The 17,837-nt window shown below is 51.1% G+C and overlaps 1 protein-coding gene across 3 annotated transcripts; it reads right to left on the bottom strand.

Annotated features, from left to right (window-relative positions):
• Window positions 1-1,659: 1,659 nt before the first annotated feature.
• Window positions 1,660-16,575, bottom strand: Disp2 (dispatched RND transporter family member 2). Of its 3 annotated transcripts, none has more exons than XM_052183242.1 (8): window positions 16,384-16,575; window positions 10,491-10,820; window positions 10,091-10,120; window positions 9,827-9,950; window positions 9,440-9,555; window positions 9,146-9,273; window positions 8,708-8,805; window positions 1,660-7,239 (listed from the first exon to the last, which is right to left on the bottom strand). In XM_052183242.1, exons 2-8 carry the CDS (start codon window positions 10,802-10,804, stop codon window positions 4,012-4,014), a joined length of 4,038 nt encoding a protein of 1,345 aa, XP_052039202.1. In that variant the 5' UTR covers window positions 10,805-10,820; window positions 16,384-16,575; the 3' UTR covers window positions 1,660-4,011. The 3 variants fall into 3 exon arrangements, with proteins under 3 accessions (XP_052039202.1, XP_052039203.1, XP_052039204.1); XM_052183243.1 differs by having other exon boundaries at window positions 16,399-16,575; XM_052183244.1 differs by lacking the exon at window positions 16,384-16,575 and adding an exon at window positions 16,307-16,358.
• Between the last annotated feature and the right edge of the window lie 1,262 nt (window positions 16,576-17,837).

Here is a 17,837-nt window from a genome sequence, read left to right as displayed (position 1 = left end):
AGAACACACATGATGATTTCTTTGACTGCTTTTTACAAGCCTCAACAGGATGCTCTTAAACCTCACAAGTCCAGGGCCATACACTTAATTCAATTGCCCCAAATATAAGGTAAGGAAGCAGACATGCTGAAAAGCAAAAACTTGTAATGCTTTAGATTTTCATTCCAGCATCAGGGAATGTGGGTTGCCTACTGTTAGTCTGATCTACTCTAAACATGAAGTCATATTCATGTTCTCTCTCTCTCTCTCTCTCTCTCTCTCTCTCTCTGTCTCTCTGTCTCTGTCTCTGTCTGTCTCTCTGTCTGTCTCTCTGTCTGTCTCTCTGTCTCTGTCTCTCTCTGTCTGTCTCTCTGTCTCTGTCTCTGTCTCTCTCTCTTTCTCTCTCTCTCTCTCTCTCTCTCTCTCTCTCTCTCTCTCTCTCTCTCGGGCATTTGCACATGCGGGCAAACTCTCCACCACTCCACCACTCCACCACTGACCTATGCCTTCAGCCCCAAGGTGACATTCCAGGTTATCACTGGGTTTTTCCCGTCCCCTAGGCTGGGGTCCTGGAGAACAGATGTGGCTGACTTGTCAGCTGCTCTTCCTCAGCTATCTTCCTGTAGAGCTGTGCAGCAATGACATACAAGAATGGGACCTAGAAATCCTTTACAAAAAGATTCATAGGTGCACCTGAACCCCTGATGCCGACACATGCACTGCTCCCACACTCTTAAGATTGTGACAGAGGGGGAGAGGAGGGCGCTTGTAGATTCTTTGAGGCAGCATGTCATGTAGCTGGCTTCAAAACAGCTCTAAGAGGACGGCCTTGAACTCTTGACCCTCTTTTCTCCCTTTCCCAAGTTCTGGGATCATGGGCATGCACGACCACACCCAGTTGAAGGAGCAACTTTTCAGTGTCAATGAGCTGTAGTCTCCCACAACACACAGCAGAAAAGCCAAGGTCAACTGCTGAGAAGTTACTGTACTCTCCTCTTGAGTTAAGGCAAAGTTTTGTGGAGAGGGGTGCTAGAGATGGACCATCGTTTCTCCTGTACACTAACCATGTGATATACCACTAAGTTGTACCCAGCCTGAGGCAGAACTGCTTGTGCTAAGGAACTTAAGTCACTTTATCCTCTCTGTGACCCATCTTCCCAGCCCAGAAGCACATGGTACAGGGTGCGTAATAAGCCCAGGATTCTCTTGAACAGACTCAAGCTGGAAAAGTGGAATGCTATTTGGGTACAACCTGAGAAATGTCCCCCTACTCCCCACTCATTCATTAGGTTTAAATTAGATACTAGTAACTGCTTAGGTTTCTAAATATCAGAGTTAGCCCTCCCCCCTCTCTCTCCCCCCCCTCCTTTGTAGATATGGTCTTTCTGTGTTGTCCAAGCTGTCCTGGGGCTTCTGAGCTCAAGTGATCCTCCAGCTCTTGCCTCCCACGTAGCTGAGACCACAGGTGCACGCACGGAGCCCAACATGATCAGGAGCCATTTATCTCAAATTAGTTATCTTGTAAGGAGTTGGCTTACATAGCCCACTCTCTGTGGCCTTACCAACCACACAGACCCAGAATATTCTGTGTATGTGTGTGTGTGTGTATGTGCATGTAAACCACACCCAACCTGAACACATTAAAAAAAGAAAAAAAAAAGAAACGAAAGAAACAAAAACTCACCAAACACACATATTATTTTTCTTGTCATTATTACAACAACATGGTGTAAGGACTGACATAGCATTTATATCATATTAGGCTTTATAAGTACTCTAGAGACGATTTAAAGTATATAGGAGAATATGCATCGTTATATGCAAATACTACACCATTCTACACAAGGGACTTGAGCATCCTCAGCTTCTGATATGCTGGAGGGTGAGGGGTGTGCTGGAACCAGTTGTCCATGGATTCTGAGGGGAAACTGTCCTCTGTCTTTTCCACATTCTTATGTTCTCATCTGAGCTTCTGTTCCGCTTGTCCTGGGCTACTTGGGGTGGGAGGTAGGTCTCAATAGCACAAGAAGGCAACAGAATAAAACAGAAGTGTCCTCTGGCTTGCTTCGAGCCTTGCCTTAGATTGTTTGGCACTGAAAAATTCCTTTCTGATACTCATATATAAAATGGCCTAGATTGGTGATCTTTATGCCATGATCTATGGATCTTCCTGGAACCTGGAGACCCCTGGAGATCTGCACTAGAAAGGGAAGCTAAGCAGGCGGCCCCACAAGGCTCACTCCCCTCAGAGCAGGAGTTTGAAACACAGGAGTTCTTTGAATGGACAGTCCATAGGGGACCTTCAGAGCTGGGTCACCATGGCCCCTCCTGTCAGATATGCTTGATCTCCTGAAGCCCAGAGCAAACCATCCTTCTCTAAGAGGTCTTCCTGCTCACCTCATGCTGGGTACCTGATCTCAGCAGTAACACTGACCCACTAGTGCCTGCCTCCCAGCGAAGGCCTGCTCTGCCTTTCACGCCTCTCTTCTTTACAACACAGGTGTTCAGTAAACTTGCTGATGGTGCCTAGTGTCATGGCTGTGTCACATTAGGAGGTAAAACCTCAGGAGAGAGTGATGCTTTGGGTGGAGAAAGCCAATGGCCCTGAAGCAGTCAGGCAGTCAGTCAGGAGGAGACAGAGCCATCCACAGTGGCAGAATGAGTCAGGAGAGCAGTCTGCCACTAACCAGTGACACCACCAATCAACCTTACTGGTCTTGAGTCTCCCTAGAGCCCTAGAGAGGCCTGGTCTTTAGAAATTGGGACCTGACCTAGAGAAAATTCAAGATCAAGGACAACCCCACAAGAGCAACTTTGTGCTCCTGTCTTAACTAGATTCTGTTCACATTCTTCTGCCCCTTCATACCTCTTCTGGCAAAGCCTGTCTGTACTCCTCAGCCGTGGAAGAGGCAGCTGGGTGCTTGTGATCTGGTGGGCCCCATCGCTAGTAGGTGTCTCAGAGAGTTTCAGAGCAGGGAAGCTCAAAGGAAATGAGGAACTCTCGGGTCTACTCAGACTGTAACTCTTTCGGGAGGTGGAGGCCCAAAGGGGAGGAAGGGCTCACAGAGAGATGCTCAAGATAGGAGAGTAGGGAAGAGCCAGAAGCAAAGGATCAAGACAGCCAGGGGCCAAGGCCCTGAAGCAGACGCTCAGGAGGACACAGGGAGCTATAGTGGCAGCATGAGTCAGGAGAGGACCCTGCTGCTACCCAGGACATGACTTTGGGTAACAATCAGCCGTCCTTTGTCAGTGTCTTGACCAACTGCAGGCCACTCTGGAGTAAATTTGCAAAGGTCCAAGAAGACTGGCAGGTGTGGCAATGGTAAGGGGTAGCTATTGTTCACTAACAGGGGAACATTCTGGAGTCAGCTTCCTGTGGGGAAAATCTTGGAATTTAGGGACACTCCAAAGCTGACCTTCGTGTCTCCTGCTTCTCTCTTGGCATCCACCTCTGTCCTGCTTTTGGAGAGCATCTGGTCACACTGGTGTGAGCAGAACAGGGCAGTGCAGGACAGAGGCCCAGGTTCACTTCCAGCCCAGAGAAGCTCCCCAGGAAGTGAAGAGTCCTGATTAAGAGCGGATGAGAAGGGATGAGATTCGGTAGGCTGTGGAGGTTCTAGTCAGTGAGGTACTCCAACAGGATCCCAAAGATGGAGTACCTTAGCGGCACTGGACTTCTTGTCACCTGGGAGACAGCTGATCAGCCTCCCCGATACCTGGAACTGCACACCTGGCCTCCTTCTTTTCCAGAGGAGGGGTCCTTGTTGGCACTGTGAGGGCAGATGAGTCCTCAGTTGGTCACAGGGAGAGCCTGGTATTACCTTGCAAGGCCCTCCCACTGAATCCTCCAGATGTAGGGGTAAGTAGCAAAGAGATCAAGGCTGGAACATCTGGCAGGGCTTAGAAGCCATAGTTGGAAGGTGAGACATCATGTCAATATGGAGAAATACCTTCAGGCTCAAGGCTAGGCTGGCATCTGCCTTATCTTCACCAACAGGGTCTGGACCCTGGTCTGGCCTTCCTTGGCCTCTCTCAGCTGCTGTAGCCAGAGGTGTAGGTGCTAGGCCTACGGAGCCAAACATCTGGAAGATCTGGCTGACTGTTTGGAAGCATCACAGGGCTGATATCACCTGGCCCTCCGCGGCCCTTCCAGGATAAGCTGCTGTGGTGAGAATTGGGCATGGTTGGGTCATAGATGGTCTCCTTCAGTGCCAGCCAGAGTGTGTCACGCTTCCCATTCAGCTGACCCCGCTCAAGTATGGGGTGTCCAGTGCCATTCATGACTTCTGGGGAGGTGCCCACAGAATCTGGCACACGGACACTGGGCTCAGAGGCACAGGTGTCATCTGAGACGCTGAGTCCCTCCAGGGTGCTGGCTGAGGAGCACAGGCCATCCGGGAGCTCTTCGACTTTGGGCTTAGGGCAGTGGACAGGGCCTTCTGGCAGGGCCTGCAAGGGCTCAATTTTCTGTCCCTGGGAATCTTGCCTGATCCAGGATTGGGGGTTGGGACCAGCCTGCTTATATGGAGAGGAGGTCTGCAGGGCTGGACACTGGCTGAAGACTGTCTGGTGGTCCAGGAGCAGATCCCTAGGGGAGACAGGGACTTGGGCGTGCTGGAGGCAGCAGCTGCCGTCGTGGATCTGCAGGTCTTCAGAGAGTATGGAAGGCCGATGGGAAAGCTTGCTGGTGGCCGTGCTGGTGTCGAAGCTGGGACTCCGGCGCCGTGCCAGGGGCTGCAACTCATAGTGTTCAGAGAATCCTGGTGGCCCTGTTCGCCCCTTCTCATCAGAATCTTCAGCCCCGGCGTCCCACGGCAGATGGGCACAGGGCCACAGGATCTGCCCACAGTTCTTCTCTGGCCCGAAGAAGCAGCACAGGGACTGGAAGAAGAAGCTGGCAAAGCCACAGCCGAGGAACTTGACCATCATGACGATGATGCCCAGCTTTCGATAGAGCAGTATGGTGGAAGGCAACATGATTACACCAGAGGCAAACAACACTCCGGTTGTCATTGCTGTGGCCCGGCTGATCTGACGTAAGGAGAAGGCCACACGGCTCAGGCGGTCCGGGTGTGGGCACAGGTGATAGGAGATACAGTAGTTAATGGTTAAGTCTACAGAGAGGCCCACGGAGGCAGAGAGAAAGAGGGTCTCGGCAGTGTTGAGTTGCCACTCAAGAAGAACCAGCAAGCCCACAGTGAGCAGCACAGTGCCAGCCACAGCTGCCACAGAGAACAGGCTGAGGGGGACATTCCAGGTGCTCAGCAGCAGTGTGGCAAAGGCTAGCGCCAGTGCCAGACCCAGCACTACAGCAGGCTCCGTGCTTAGACTATGCTGCAAGCTGTAGAGCTCCAAGGTGCTGGTGAACCAACCCTGGTTGAGGCCAGGAGGTGCCTTGCTCATCTCGGTTGACAGCCAGCGGCTGATTTCGGTGTAGAAGTGGTGGACCGGGCCGTACTCTGTACTGTACGGTAAGTTGGTCTGGAATTTTAGCACTAGAGCTGCCAGGTTGCCGTGAGCATCGAAGCGGAGTCCCAGGTCACGTGTGCCATCAGGACTTTGCTCCAGAGCCATCATCTTGAGGCAGTGCAGGTAAAGCTGCGGAGCCCAGGGAAATTCTGATTGGCCACAGCATAGATCGGCACCCAGGCGGCCACAGCTGGGGCTCTCCATCCACTGCTGCAGGGTTTCCACTAAACACAGCGTAGGCCAACCCTCTGGCTGGTCTCCAAAGAAGCTCTGATTCTGGGCTCCGTGGCAGAGCTCCAGGAGCCACTCCTGGGCCTCGGGGCTGCTAGGTGAGAAGTCAGGATCGCTGACCACAGAGCTGTTGGTGCGAGGGTCCAGGGGATCGCTAGTGTCCACTGGCAGGATTCCCCACACCAGAACCACTGGCAAGTTGCCACCCTCGTTTGGAGGCAGATCCTCGAACAGGAACTGCTGGCGGTACTCTGCATCAAAGCGCTCAAAGGGATGGCTGGACCGGAAGAACTGGCCGCCAAGTGGCAATAGAATGGGCAGTCGCAGGCGAGGGCTGACGCCGCCGATGTAGGCGCCCCCTGCCGCCAACGCCGCGAACCAGCAGATCCAGATGTATCGAAACTTAATGACACCGCAGGGCAGCAGGCGCTGGAAGAGCAGGCGCGAGAGGATGGAAATAATCTTTCGAAAAATGCGGATCCGTCTGTGCAACGCCAGCAACAGCCTCAGGGGGTCGCTGCCACCCCTCTGGCCCTGCGCTTGGGCCACGCAGCCGTGAGCCAAGTAGCGCTCGTGGAGCACCACGGTGGCGGGAAGCCAGAGCAGTGTGAGCCCCATGTGCACTAGTACAGCGGTGCCCATGAAAAGAGCAAAGCAACGCACTGCGGGCAGGCGGCTCAGGTAGCTGCCGTAGAACGCCGCGCTGGTGGTGAGGCCTGAGACCAGGAGCAGGTAGCCAAAGTGGTGCATGGTACGGCCCACACGCTGTGGTAAGCCCCCGGAGGGCACCTGGCCTCTGTTGAGGCGCCACATATCGAAGAAGATGAGCGTGTAATTGACACAGATGCCACTAAGCAGAAGGAAAGACGCTAGATTGACAAAGGGGAAGTAGGCCATGCGGAATACCACATGGTAAAGAAAGAAGGCCACCATTAGGGAGCCCAGTACCCCTAGAAGTGACAAGAAGGTGATGAAGAGTGAGCGCAGGTAGAGGGACATGCCAAAGAAGACGACAACCAGGCCTAGCAAGGGGTACATGGTATCTTCAGCTAGGTAGTACTTCAGCAGTCTGGGCTTGAGGCCCAAGTCCATGCCACTGATAGATGTATAGTTGTCAGAGACTTTAATTGGGTCACCTAGGCCGTCCAGGTAGATGTCTAGAAGAGAGGAGGTCTTTATAATAGGCAGGAAGAGCAGGGCGAACTTGAGGGAGGGCACCTGGTAATCCGCAGTCTGGGGACTCAGAAAGTCTCTGTCTAGCAGGTAGTGCAGGAATTCATAGACGACGCGGCTTCCCGTACACTTGGTGGGAACTTGGGCACAAAATGGGGGTTTGTCCTGCCCAGATCCCACGCAAGCGGGCACCAGGACACCACGATGGTAGTAGGTGGCACAGAACCGTAGCAGGGCCAGCGTTCGGTCTGTATCAGCTTGGGTAGTGTCTTGGCAGGAGGAGCGGTTAGCAAGCACAGCCAGAGAGTTGCCGAGGGACCAGCTGGGGCAGCACTCATTGGCTGCAGATCGCTGGCACAGGGCCCCAAAGCTGATGTGAGAGCGGATCTGTAGGGCACACAGGAGTGGGGTGAAGCTCAGAGGGAAGTCCAGGGGCCCCGGTTACCTCAACCCTGTCCTGGGCCCGCTCACCTCTTGTCATGCTGAAGGGCAGAGAGCAAGTATCTAGACAGCCCAAAAAATATTTTGTCTCAAAGCTGTCTTTGCCGCTGGCCTAGCTTCTAGTAACTCTATTTTGGCTTTATCAAAGGCAAGCCTGGAGAAGTTTCCCCAGACCTTTCCCAGAGGTTTCCAGAAGGGCTCCTGTAGCCCCTCCCTGCCAGCTCTGCAATTTCCTAAGTCAGAAATGGGAGTGGATGTGACAAGTCATATATGGAACAAGGCCAAGAGACCAGGGACCTGGAAGCAAGCTGTAGGAGACATTCCCGGGTCAGGGTCGCTGAGAACTCCCAGCCCTTCCTTCCCTGGTTGCTTAAAGGGTCTTAAGGCTGGAACTTCCTCTTCCCACTGTGCGTGTGTGCGGGCGTGTGCCTCCTTTCCTTTTCAAACCTGCTGTTCCCATCACAGCAGCTGGCGTAGTACAAATCCCCCACCTGGGAGTCAGATGTCCTGCTCTGACACTAACCACATGCATGTCTTTAGGACCTAGTTCACAGTGCTGTTGCTGCTGCTCTACCTTTATCAAGTCATTCCTAGTGCCAGCATTATGCCAGATTCTTCCAAATTCTATCTCATTTCACTGTCACTATCCTATAAAGGACATACTTTAATTGTCCGTATTTCATATATACAGGGCTGAGGATGTAGCCCAGTAATAGAGTATGTACTCAGTAATATAGGTATTTAAATTTGGTCTCCAGCACTAAGAAAACAAACCAAAAAAAAACACAACAAACCAATCAACTAACCAACCAAACAAACAAAAAACCACCAACACATATGAGGCAGTGAGAGGGTAAGAAGTCACATACCAGAGGAACCCTAGAGCTGGCCTTGAACTCAGGCATTTGAGGGCAGAACACATTCTTAACCAGTGTCCTCTGATGCTCTAGACATTGTGGTGTGACACAAGGGACTTGGGGTATAGAGCTAAAGAGTGGTTTGCATACTATTTTTAGCAGCAAACACGTTCACAGATGCCATTGTATACGGTTCTCTGTTAGCTTAACTGAACTGGCCCTGCTTGGGCTGACAAGGCTGAAGCTGTGAAGTCTAGAGTCTCAGCTGCCCAGGGCCAGCGGCTCTTCAACACACATTTGAGATCTCTTTTCAAACCCTTTGAAACTCCCTATGCTCTGCTTGAGTTCCCTTTGCAACCTGAGGTTGGAGCTTCTACCGTCAGCCTATCTTTCTTTGCCCCCGCCCAATCAGGAGCCTCCAGTAGAACTGGAATAGTTTTCTAAGCAGGAAGAGCTCTCTCCATATCACCATGGCGGTCCTGGCAGTATTCCCCGGGGACTGGGTTCTCCGTGTCCCCAGTTCCCACCCACACCCTGGCGTGTCCCAGCCAGCTCACCTGCTCCTGTTCTATGCGACACATGGAGTGGATGGCTTGCAGGTTCCACAGGCTTCCCCCAGAGGTGGACACAAACACCAGCTTTGCATAGCTCTTCTCTGCAACACAAGCCCCACACAGCTCAGCCTTTGACCCCAGAACCTGGGCCCTCTAAAAAGAAGATTCTCACCCGGCCACCTAAGCCTTGACTCCCAGCAGCCTGAAGCCGATACCAGATCCTAGTCTTGCCTGCATTCATTCAGTTTGACTGCACCTGGCTGGAGCACATGAGACTCATTTCATCACTCCATCTTCCTTGGCTTGGACGTGGCTGGTGGCCATTTTCTTTTCCTATTTGCCCATTATTTTCTCTGGACCTGCTCATACTACTGGGTTAGGGTAGGGAAATCCCCCCCACCCCCTCCCCCCCAAGTCAGGACTGGCCATGATGCAACTTACGAGGGGTGCCACAAAAGAAGTTTTCCTCTTCCTTGACTTCCACAGGCCCCACCATCCTCTTGGTCCTGACCACACTTTCTTCAGCCCTGCCCCAAGCTGCAGGGCTCAGGGTGCTGAGGAGGCTTGAGCTGAGGTAGAGAGAAGAGTTTTCCCAAGGTACTGTTCAGGATGGTGGACTCTTAGGAAATGGAGCACCAGCCGCCTCTCACATGTCTTTGGAGAGGTCGCCTAGTGTCCCTTCCTGGAGTTCTTCCTCCCTTTGCTACGCTCAGTGGGAAGATGGGCACATGTTACCTGTTCATCTCAGGGTCTGGGGAAAGAGAAAGCAGATTCTTGGGGCCAGTGAGGGCCTGCATGGCTTTCCAAACCTCTAGCCTTCGGCCGATCTCTGTATCCCGAGGCTCAAAACCCTGCAGGAAGACGAGCAGAGAACAAGTGTGCAGAAGGGATGGGGGCTAGGGAAGAGTATCCCCCCTCTGGGCCCTCCCAGCCACACCCCTTTGCTTCCCTCCTGCTGAATTGTAGATATAAGATCTCTGTACCATCCCTATAGCTCTTTGGTGATCCAGAATTCACCATCACCATCTTACCCCGCCCTCAAGACAGGCTAACTCTGTCTGCCCCAGACTGAGCTCTAATGTTCAGAGTAGGGCTCTCTCTCTCCCTCCCGTGGCTTCTCACCAGTAAAGGCTCAGAAAAGTCAAGTGGTGGGCTTCCCAACAGCCCAGCTAGTGTACAGAGGAAGATGAAGGCCAGACACCCCAGGAGCACAGCCACTGGCCACTCCGCAATCATATGAGAATAGCTGGAAAAGAGGGAGAAAGCACGCATGAGCTGATGTTGGTATGGTGGTAAGGCTGGTGAGCTGGGGTGGTAAAGAAGAGAATTCATGGAGGGGGTACCAGCCCAGCCACTCCTGGGAGCACAGAGGAGCACTGGCCCTACCTCTTCGGCATCCGCAAAGTGCGTTCCTGCCTGTGGAAGAGAAGAAGAGACATTTACCATAGTCTTCTGGTGTGTGTATGTGTGTGTGTGTGCGTGTGCGTGTGTGTGTGTGTGTCTGTCTGTCTGTCTGTCTGGTTGGGGGTTGAGGGGAAAGATTGAGTACATATTGGGTTGGGAAGGAAGCGGATACAAGGCAGAGGACAAGGCACAGAGGAAGTTGGTACATTTTTTAGAGCTCCCCACCCTCCAAGTTCCAGTTATTGTTTTTGTTGTTTGTGTGTTTGCTTCCTACTCCATCCAAGCTGCTTCCTCCATCAGAGGCAGGAGACACCCAGAAAGGAACTGGAGGCGTCAGTGTCTGCTGGACCTTCTTGAATGTCTTTTCCAGACCCCTCCTTACCTGACGCTGACCACATGGCGCTGCACAGAAGGTGGCTTCCAGACCCCATCATGCTGAGAGGGGTCTATGGAAGTGCTGAGGTTGGAGATATGGGCACATAAAGATGCTTGGTCCCCTAATCCTAGTAACGAACTTCCTTCTTGATAGTCTTGAGGCGCTCGAGGAAAGGCAAAATGGCCAGCTGTCAACGGACTGCTTGGGTCTATACCCTGGAGCGTGGAAACTGTTGGCGGTGGTACCGGAGCACCGGTTGGGTCTTCAAGCGGACAGGTGTGGAGGGAGCAGCTTCTCTCTGGGCTTGCCTCGGGAGCCATGGCTTTGGTCTAGGACCTGGGAGAAGGCAGGCAGGAAAGATGGGGGGAGTGGGTTATCTGTGTCCCAGAATCGTTCAGTAAGCGAGACAAGGAGCCTACGGTCGGTGTTTTTTTTCTTTTCTTTTTTAGTTCTGTGGACAGATGAGCGGGGTGAGAGCTCAGTCATGTATAGCAAGGCCCACACTCTCACCCAAGCAGCAACCTTAAAATATAACTAGCAAGCCGGGCGTGGTGGCGCACGCCTGTAATCCCAGCACTCTGGGAGGCAGAGGCAGGCGGATTTCTGAGTTCGAGGCCAGCCTGGTCTACAGAGTGAGCTCCAAGACAGCCAGGAATACACAGAGAAACCCTGTCTCAAAAAAAACAAAACAAAACAAAACAACAACAACAACAAAAAAAAAACGAAAAAATATAACTAGCAAACCTGCCATATGTCAGACACTGTTGATATTAGACGTGTTTCTACCTACATTGTAACTGTGCACTTCCTATACAGTTGCCTGTTTATATCCCCCTCACCCACTGTGTAGCTTTGGCTTTCCTGAAACTCATTATGTAGACCATGTTGTCCTTGAACTCCCCAGTGCATGGATTACAGGCGTGCACCACTCTGCTCGACTCGTCTACACTCTTGACAGACGTCCTTTGAGTATCTGCCAAGAGTCATCACTACTCTTTCTAACCCTGTCACCGGCACCCTCTCTGTTCCATCACCCTGCTGGGTTTTCCTCATGTATTTGCTGCAACTAGTTATCAGATTAGAGACATGTCCCACCTCTCAGGTGTGCTGGGGAGGCTGGGATGGCAGAACTGACGCATAGAAAGGTTCATTTCCATATCTGCAGTTCCTTGAATAGCTCACAGACACAGAAGGTGGCTGGAGGATGCCCACTAAATGAACCCAGTGTTAGACTGGCTGGTAAGAGTAGCATTATAATAAATAAGACCCAGTACATGGCCCTGGGAATTCATGGTACTTGAGAAATGTAAACAACCCAACGTGTTGGCTTCTATGAGAAAGCACAGGTTTGCTTTGTCGGGGTGTGCACAGTTCACAGAGGGAGCTGGAATCCAAGGAATGTGGCAGGAAGGAGCCAATGATGGTCCCCAAATTAGTCATCAAGACAAAAACCATGTGCGTGTCTAGTTCTACTCTTTAGCTCCATGGGAAGGGAGGGCCTTACTTCTGTGGCAGGATTGCCAGTCTTAAGACAGAAAGGAGAAAGCTACAGAGCAGACTGCCTGGGATCATGGAAGTTCTCGGAGAAGTTCAGGGCTGAATGCTTTGGTGAAGTCTTCTTTCCTTTATCTTGCTTGGCTTACCCAGCCTGGCAGAGTTTGCCTGACTCCCATGGGAGATCTGGTTCTATGCCACTCTGACATCCAGGCCTACCTGGTGCCCTGCCAGATGTACCATGAGCCAGAGCCCTGGTAGCAGTGGCAGATGGACATTGTCTGTGGTGGCTGAAGGGCTAAGTTCTTCCCAGAAACCATGATGAGAAAGTGGAACTAATGGGTGAACTCTGCCTAGTTCCCTCCCTGTCAGAAGGGTGCTGTGTCAACAGTTTAAGAGAGAACAAGCCTCTTGTGGAAGGTAAAAGGGGCGATGGAGGTAGGCCCAGGCGCTATTATCTTCTGACTCTGGGTCCTCAGAAAACACAATGACTGGAGCGTTTTCTTCTGAGCTCGGGGTTTTGATACAGCACATGTGATGCTCTGGTTGCTTTCCTACTTTCTCCCAAGTTCAGAACCACAGGGAGCGTGTTCTCTTAAGTATATTTTTCACAGATAATGTGACTCTTTTAGGTACTCAGGTAATATCCACATTTCATAATGTCTGCATTTGAAATCTGATGTCACGATTGAGATTACTGGTATTTATTTGTACTAACTTAACATTTAGAAATCTATTGACTTGACCAAGGACATTCTAAAGCAAGACCTCAGATGACTCCATAAAGCTAATGAAGCAGCCAGGTGCTAAACCCTTGGAGGCCAATTCCTTTGAGCCAAAGAGACACTGGATAAATATCCTGAGTCATGTGTATGCGTGAGATCATTTGTTAATTTATTTACTTATTGAGACAGGAGCCCACTGTGTGACCAAAGCTGGCCTTGAATTTGTAGCTCCCCTGCCTTAGCCTCCAAGTGCTCAGTGTACAGGTAACTACCACCATGCCTGGTGTTGAGATTTACTAGAGTTTTTAAACTATTTTACTTATCCATTTATTTGTTTGTATATCCTATGTGCTCAATACAGTGCTTGATCTATGTTGAGCCCTGAGGCTTAAATATGGCCAGTGTCAGCAGCTGTTTCTTGAGAACAAAGCTGGCTTTCTGTGTCTTACCCTCTTAAGGAAGGCTTTCTACCTACCAGACTGATGTATTAATAAGAGAGGGGGAAAAGACTTGCTTCCCCCTGCAGGGCTTTCTCTTCCCTTTGAGGAACACAACACACATTTCAAATCAGTTAATCTAGAGGCAGTGTGCTGGTCTCTGCATTTTGTGTCTGGAGGTCTTTAACTTCACCATGGCCTGCTCCTGTCACGTGACACCCCTCCCCCATCCTTGCTCCGATGCCTGCTCCTGTGCATCCTGGTTTAGATTATACCAGTGTTCATAACTTTGCCCCTCTGCACAATGCCAGCCATTATATCATTATTTCGGGAGAGCCTGGAAGTCTCCAGCCTGGTTGCTGTAGAGCTTGGCCTTTATTTCAATCGCCCCTGTTTGTTTGTTTGTCTGCTTGCTTGCTTGCTTGTTTACTTTTTAGCACTGGTCTTGACCTGGGTTGGGGCCCAATATGACGAGCATCAACTCTGCTCTCCCTCTTAGAGGAGTGCCTGCCTCCTAGAGCTTAAGACAGTTGGGTAGCCAGGGTGGAGGTGAGGGGCCTGTTCCAGCAGCCTATGACCTTAGAGCACTGAGCACAGGACTTATCCTAGGAACCGGGCCCCAATTTTGCATATCAGTGTCATTTGTAAGAGAGGTCAGACACAGCGCATACTGCTGGAAAATGGAGTACTCTCTTTCCCAGACTCCTGTTGAAGGGGATCCAGTCTCCATCATGGGTTTGCTTCCACTTGGGTCTCCATGGCTCCAGCTCCCTCCCTCTGACCATTTCAGTTCCTCTACAGGGATCAAGGATCAACTGGTCCTAAGTTTACCCTTCTCCACTCTGCAGGCTGTTATACCAATGTAGAAAATCTGAAATTCTCTAGCCTGACTGTGGCGTGGTTGAACCTTTGTCTCCGTCTTCCCAAAGACCTGAGCCAGGTCTCTAATTAGGATGAGTAACTTCCTGGGCTTCGAGCCCGCACCCGCCCAGTCAGGGGTGGGGGATGGGGGACAGAAAGTGCTGAACCCGGCCCCTGGCACAGAGCCCCATCTCGGAAGCTCCAGAAGGGGCAAATCTGAATGAAATAATCTTTCCCTGAACTCAGAGACTAGTCATCTGGATGTCGCTGTGATCCCACAGAGTGACCAGGACAGATGAAGGGAGCTGTACACATCATTAAGAAAATAAATGGTAATTTTTTAAAATACAAAAAATGAACTATTCAAACATCTCTGCAGTCAGTGAATTTATAAAATACTGTAGAACTGAAAGCTGTGCCTGTGCTTCAGATTCTTGGAGGCCAGCCTAGGCAAACAAGATCTTTCTCTCTCTCTCTCTCTCTCTCTCTCTCTCTCTCTCTGCTTCTGATACATAGCCCAGGCTTGAGTCATTTGGGTTAATTTGCTACAACACTTGATTTTTTTAAAAGATAGATACTCTCTGTGTAGGTTAGGTGGTTAGGTAAAGATACAGAGGCAGGGCCTAGACAAAGGGTCTTGGAAGGCCAAGAAAAGGGAGAAAGCAAGCTCTATCTAGTTTAGAGTAGCTATGAGCTTGTAATCTTCTTGTTCCAACCACCTAAGGGCTAGCATTACAGTTGCTTGCTTTCTTGAGGGTGGAAATGAGGATGTAATAGAAAATGTTCTTTGTATACATAAAACTCAGGTGTGTGTGTGTGTGTGTGTGTGTGTGTGATATGAGTTTGCAGTGTAGTGTGTCTGTGTGATAAGTTTGTAGTGTAGTGTGTCTGTGCATGTGTGTGTATAGGGTATATAATCTGTAAAAAAAAAATTATGGTATAACTATCGCCAGAGTGGTGCTTAATTCAACAAGAGTGTATTTGTGTTTCTTCTCTTGAGTTGAACAAAATCGTTATGTCTGTGTAGTATCCACAGTCTCTGGGGAGCTTCAGAGATCAGCAGAGGCTCCAGAGGACTGCGGGAAGAGAACACGTAGTTCTCACGCCTGGGAGGAATGAGGCGAGCAGACAGAGCTGATCCTTGGCAGGCTATGCCAGACAACCAACGATGCTGTAGCCCCTTGTGCAGACGCTCCCGGTCCTGGGCTCAGCCCTGATTTGTCACTGTTCCCTCCCTCTTCTCCCCCCTCTTTCTGCAGTGTTTGGGGATGGAGCCTAAGGCTTTGCCAATGCTAGAAAAAATGCTTTATCACTGAGCTGCCCCCCCCCCAGCCCCAGCCTCACCTTCTTTTAGTCAGGTTGTGATTCCAAGCAGAGTCCCTGGACTCTGCTCTGGTCTGGAGAATATACCCATACTGCAATTTGCCCTCTTGAATAAGATTTTATATCTTTCAGGTTAATAATTTAATAAAAGAGGGAGAAAACATTTGCTTCCACCTGTGGGGCTTTCTCCTGCTTCTGAGAAACAGAATGTCCATTTGAAATCAGATAATCTGGAGATAATGTGTCTGCATCTGCCTTTTGCCTCTTAAAAATGCCTTTTATTTCAGTCCAGGCAGGAGAGAAATGTGGTGTCATGTCTGAAGAGAGATTCTGGGGGCGGTAGAGTCAGGCAGGACACAGAAATGGCGCCATATTGCTACCTGGCCAGACTGTTCCAAAACATGTCTGATGAAGTCAGAAAAATGAAGGGCACCCAGATCTGGGAATGGGCGCTTATCGGGAAGGTGTTTTATTCTCTTCCCCCCGCCCCCAGCTCCTTCAGGGGTCATGACTTCAGTCCAGTTTTTGCCATACACAGGGACTAAAAGCCGTATGAGCACAAGCTGGAGGCCATGCAGGGAAAACAAACAACGATTATGCTGGGCAGCCGAGCAGCCGATGGCAGTGGGCAGACAAGCAACCGATGGTGGTGGACAAAGACAGTCAGCCCCTGATGTAGATCCCAAATGTCGCCTTCCCTCCCTAGGACACCTGCTTTGACCAGCCTTTTATCCCCCCTTGTCCCCCCCTCCCCGTTGTACATGGACACCCCTTTGCTCACTGACGTGCAGACCGACATAGCTGCGGTTCTGAGGACACAGAGGAAGGCCTCGGGGTGTTGGGGAAGCCCTAGAGGCTAAGGAAATGGACATCTGCGGCCTTAGGGAAAAGGAGAGAACAGTGGGTGGGGCAGGTCCCCCAGGAGGTGAAAGCAGCGAGAGTCGATGAATTGACCAGGCAAAATGAAGGAGTACAAACGTACTCGCCTCGGGAGAAGGCTTTCAGAAGAGCTGGGGAATGGATGAGGTGATGATATGTGGCGGCGGCTATTTAGGATACCTGATGAAGGCTTACTGAGAAGATCTTCCAGCAGGATCTACGGAGCGTTCTTCCTACTTGTTCCGGCAGCTGCCTTCTGGGGCTAATGTATTCCCCTCAGGCCGCTGCTTGCTGTTCAGAAACTGGCAAAAAGAAGATCGCTGCAGCAGCTGGAGCTGCTACCACCGTCCATGCCCGTGGGCGGCGCCGCTGTCCGGGCTCCGGTGCTGAAGCAGCAGCAGCGGTGGGATCCTGCGCATGCGTCAGCTCCAGCGGCCAGTCGCTGGGCGGGGCCGAAGAGGAATCCGCCAATGGACGGAGGGCAGGAAGGAGGGCGGGGAGACTGGGACACAGGCTGCTGCAGCGCCGCAGCATAGGGGGCTGGGGGGGTTCGTTGTCATGAAGGTTGTAGGCTGCAGTACAGGCCTCTCTATCCTGGCTAGGTCTCATCATTGTCCTTAGTAATGTGGCCAAACCGTCCCTCTTGGACGCCTTGTACTTTTTACAAGAAACCAGAAAGAACATCCCGGGTAAAATCCTCACAACTTGAACCGCAGGCTTCCACACTTCATGGCGCAGGGAAGCAGAGAGCCTGGGTCTCATGAATATCCCTATTTCTCTAGACTTCTCACAGTGTCCTATCCTCCCGAAGGGGAGCTGGGTGTCTGCTCGAGTTGGGTCATTCTTCCCATTTTGGACCTGGCTTTGAGTCTGCGGCCTCTTTCTCCATTTAAGCCTCTTCTTTAAATGCTCAACAAGGGACAGGGGGAGTGAGAGGAGAGATGCCCAGCCCCTTCCACGCAGTTGCCATCACTCCCTACTTCAGCCTATCAGAGAGACCTGATAGCCACCCACTTCGAAGCAGTTGCCAGGCCCGACCAGGAACTAGCTGCGAAGGAACTGAGGTGTTGGTCGGAAGGGCAGGCCTGACTAGAGAACTGTAGCTGAATTATAGTGAATACCAGAAGAAGGAGAAGCCTCAGTGCAGAGGAATGGAAGAGTCCTTGATAAATTGGGATAGGCAAAAAAAGAAATTTCAGAGCAAGCAGGCTGTTCTGGGCCTGGCTGCGTTGTGCATGGAGGTGAAAAGCTGGAAAAAACAGGCTAAGGAGAGTCAGACTAAAGAGGGTTTGGTTTGAAGATATCCCTTAATTGTGTCCAAGTGCTGGTCTAGGCAAGGCACAGTTTCAAGGGCATGGACTGAGTGGATCTAGCAGTTTATAAGGGCTTTGAATGACTTATAGTTGGCTGGAGGGATAAAGGCAACCTTAAATCGGTGCCAGGTGGCTAGGGTGTGGCTAGGCCTAGGAGATAGTTGATACCATCTCTGATCTACAGTTTGTGGCAGAGAAAGGGTGGGGTATGAAAAGAGCTGGTTCTTTCTAATAGCTTTAAGGAAAACTGCCTGGAGACAGCGGAGCTGTGGCTGGCTAGGGAGGTTTTGAAACTGTGAAGGTAGGAAATACAGATTTCAC

Source organism: Apodemus sylvaticus, chromosome 5, assembly GCF_947179515.1.
Source record: "Apodemus sylvaticus chromosome 5, mApoSyl1.1, whole genome shotgun sequence".
NCBI lineage: Eukaryota > Metazoa > Chordata > Mammalia > Rodentia > Muridae > Apodemus > Apodemus sylvaticus.
Note: the sequence above shows the minus strand (reverse complement) of the source record. Positions and strands in the feature narration are given on the sequence as shown.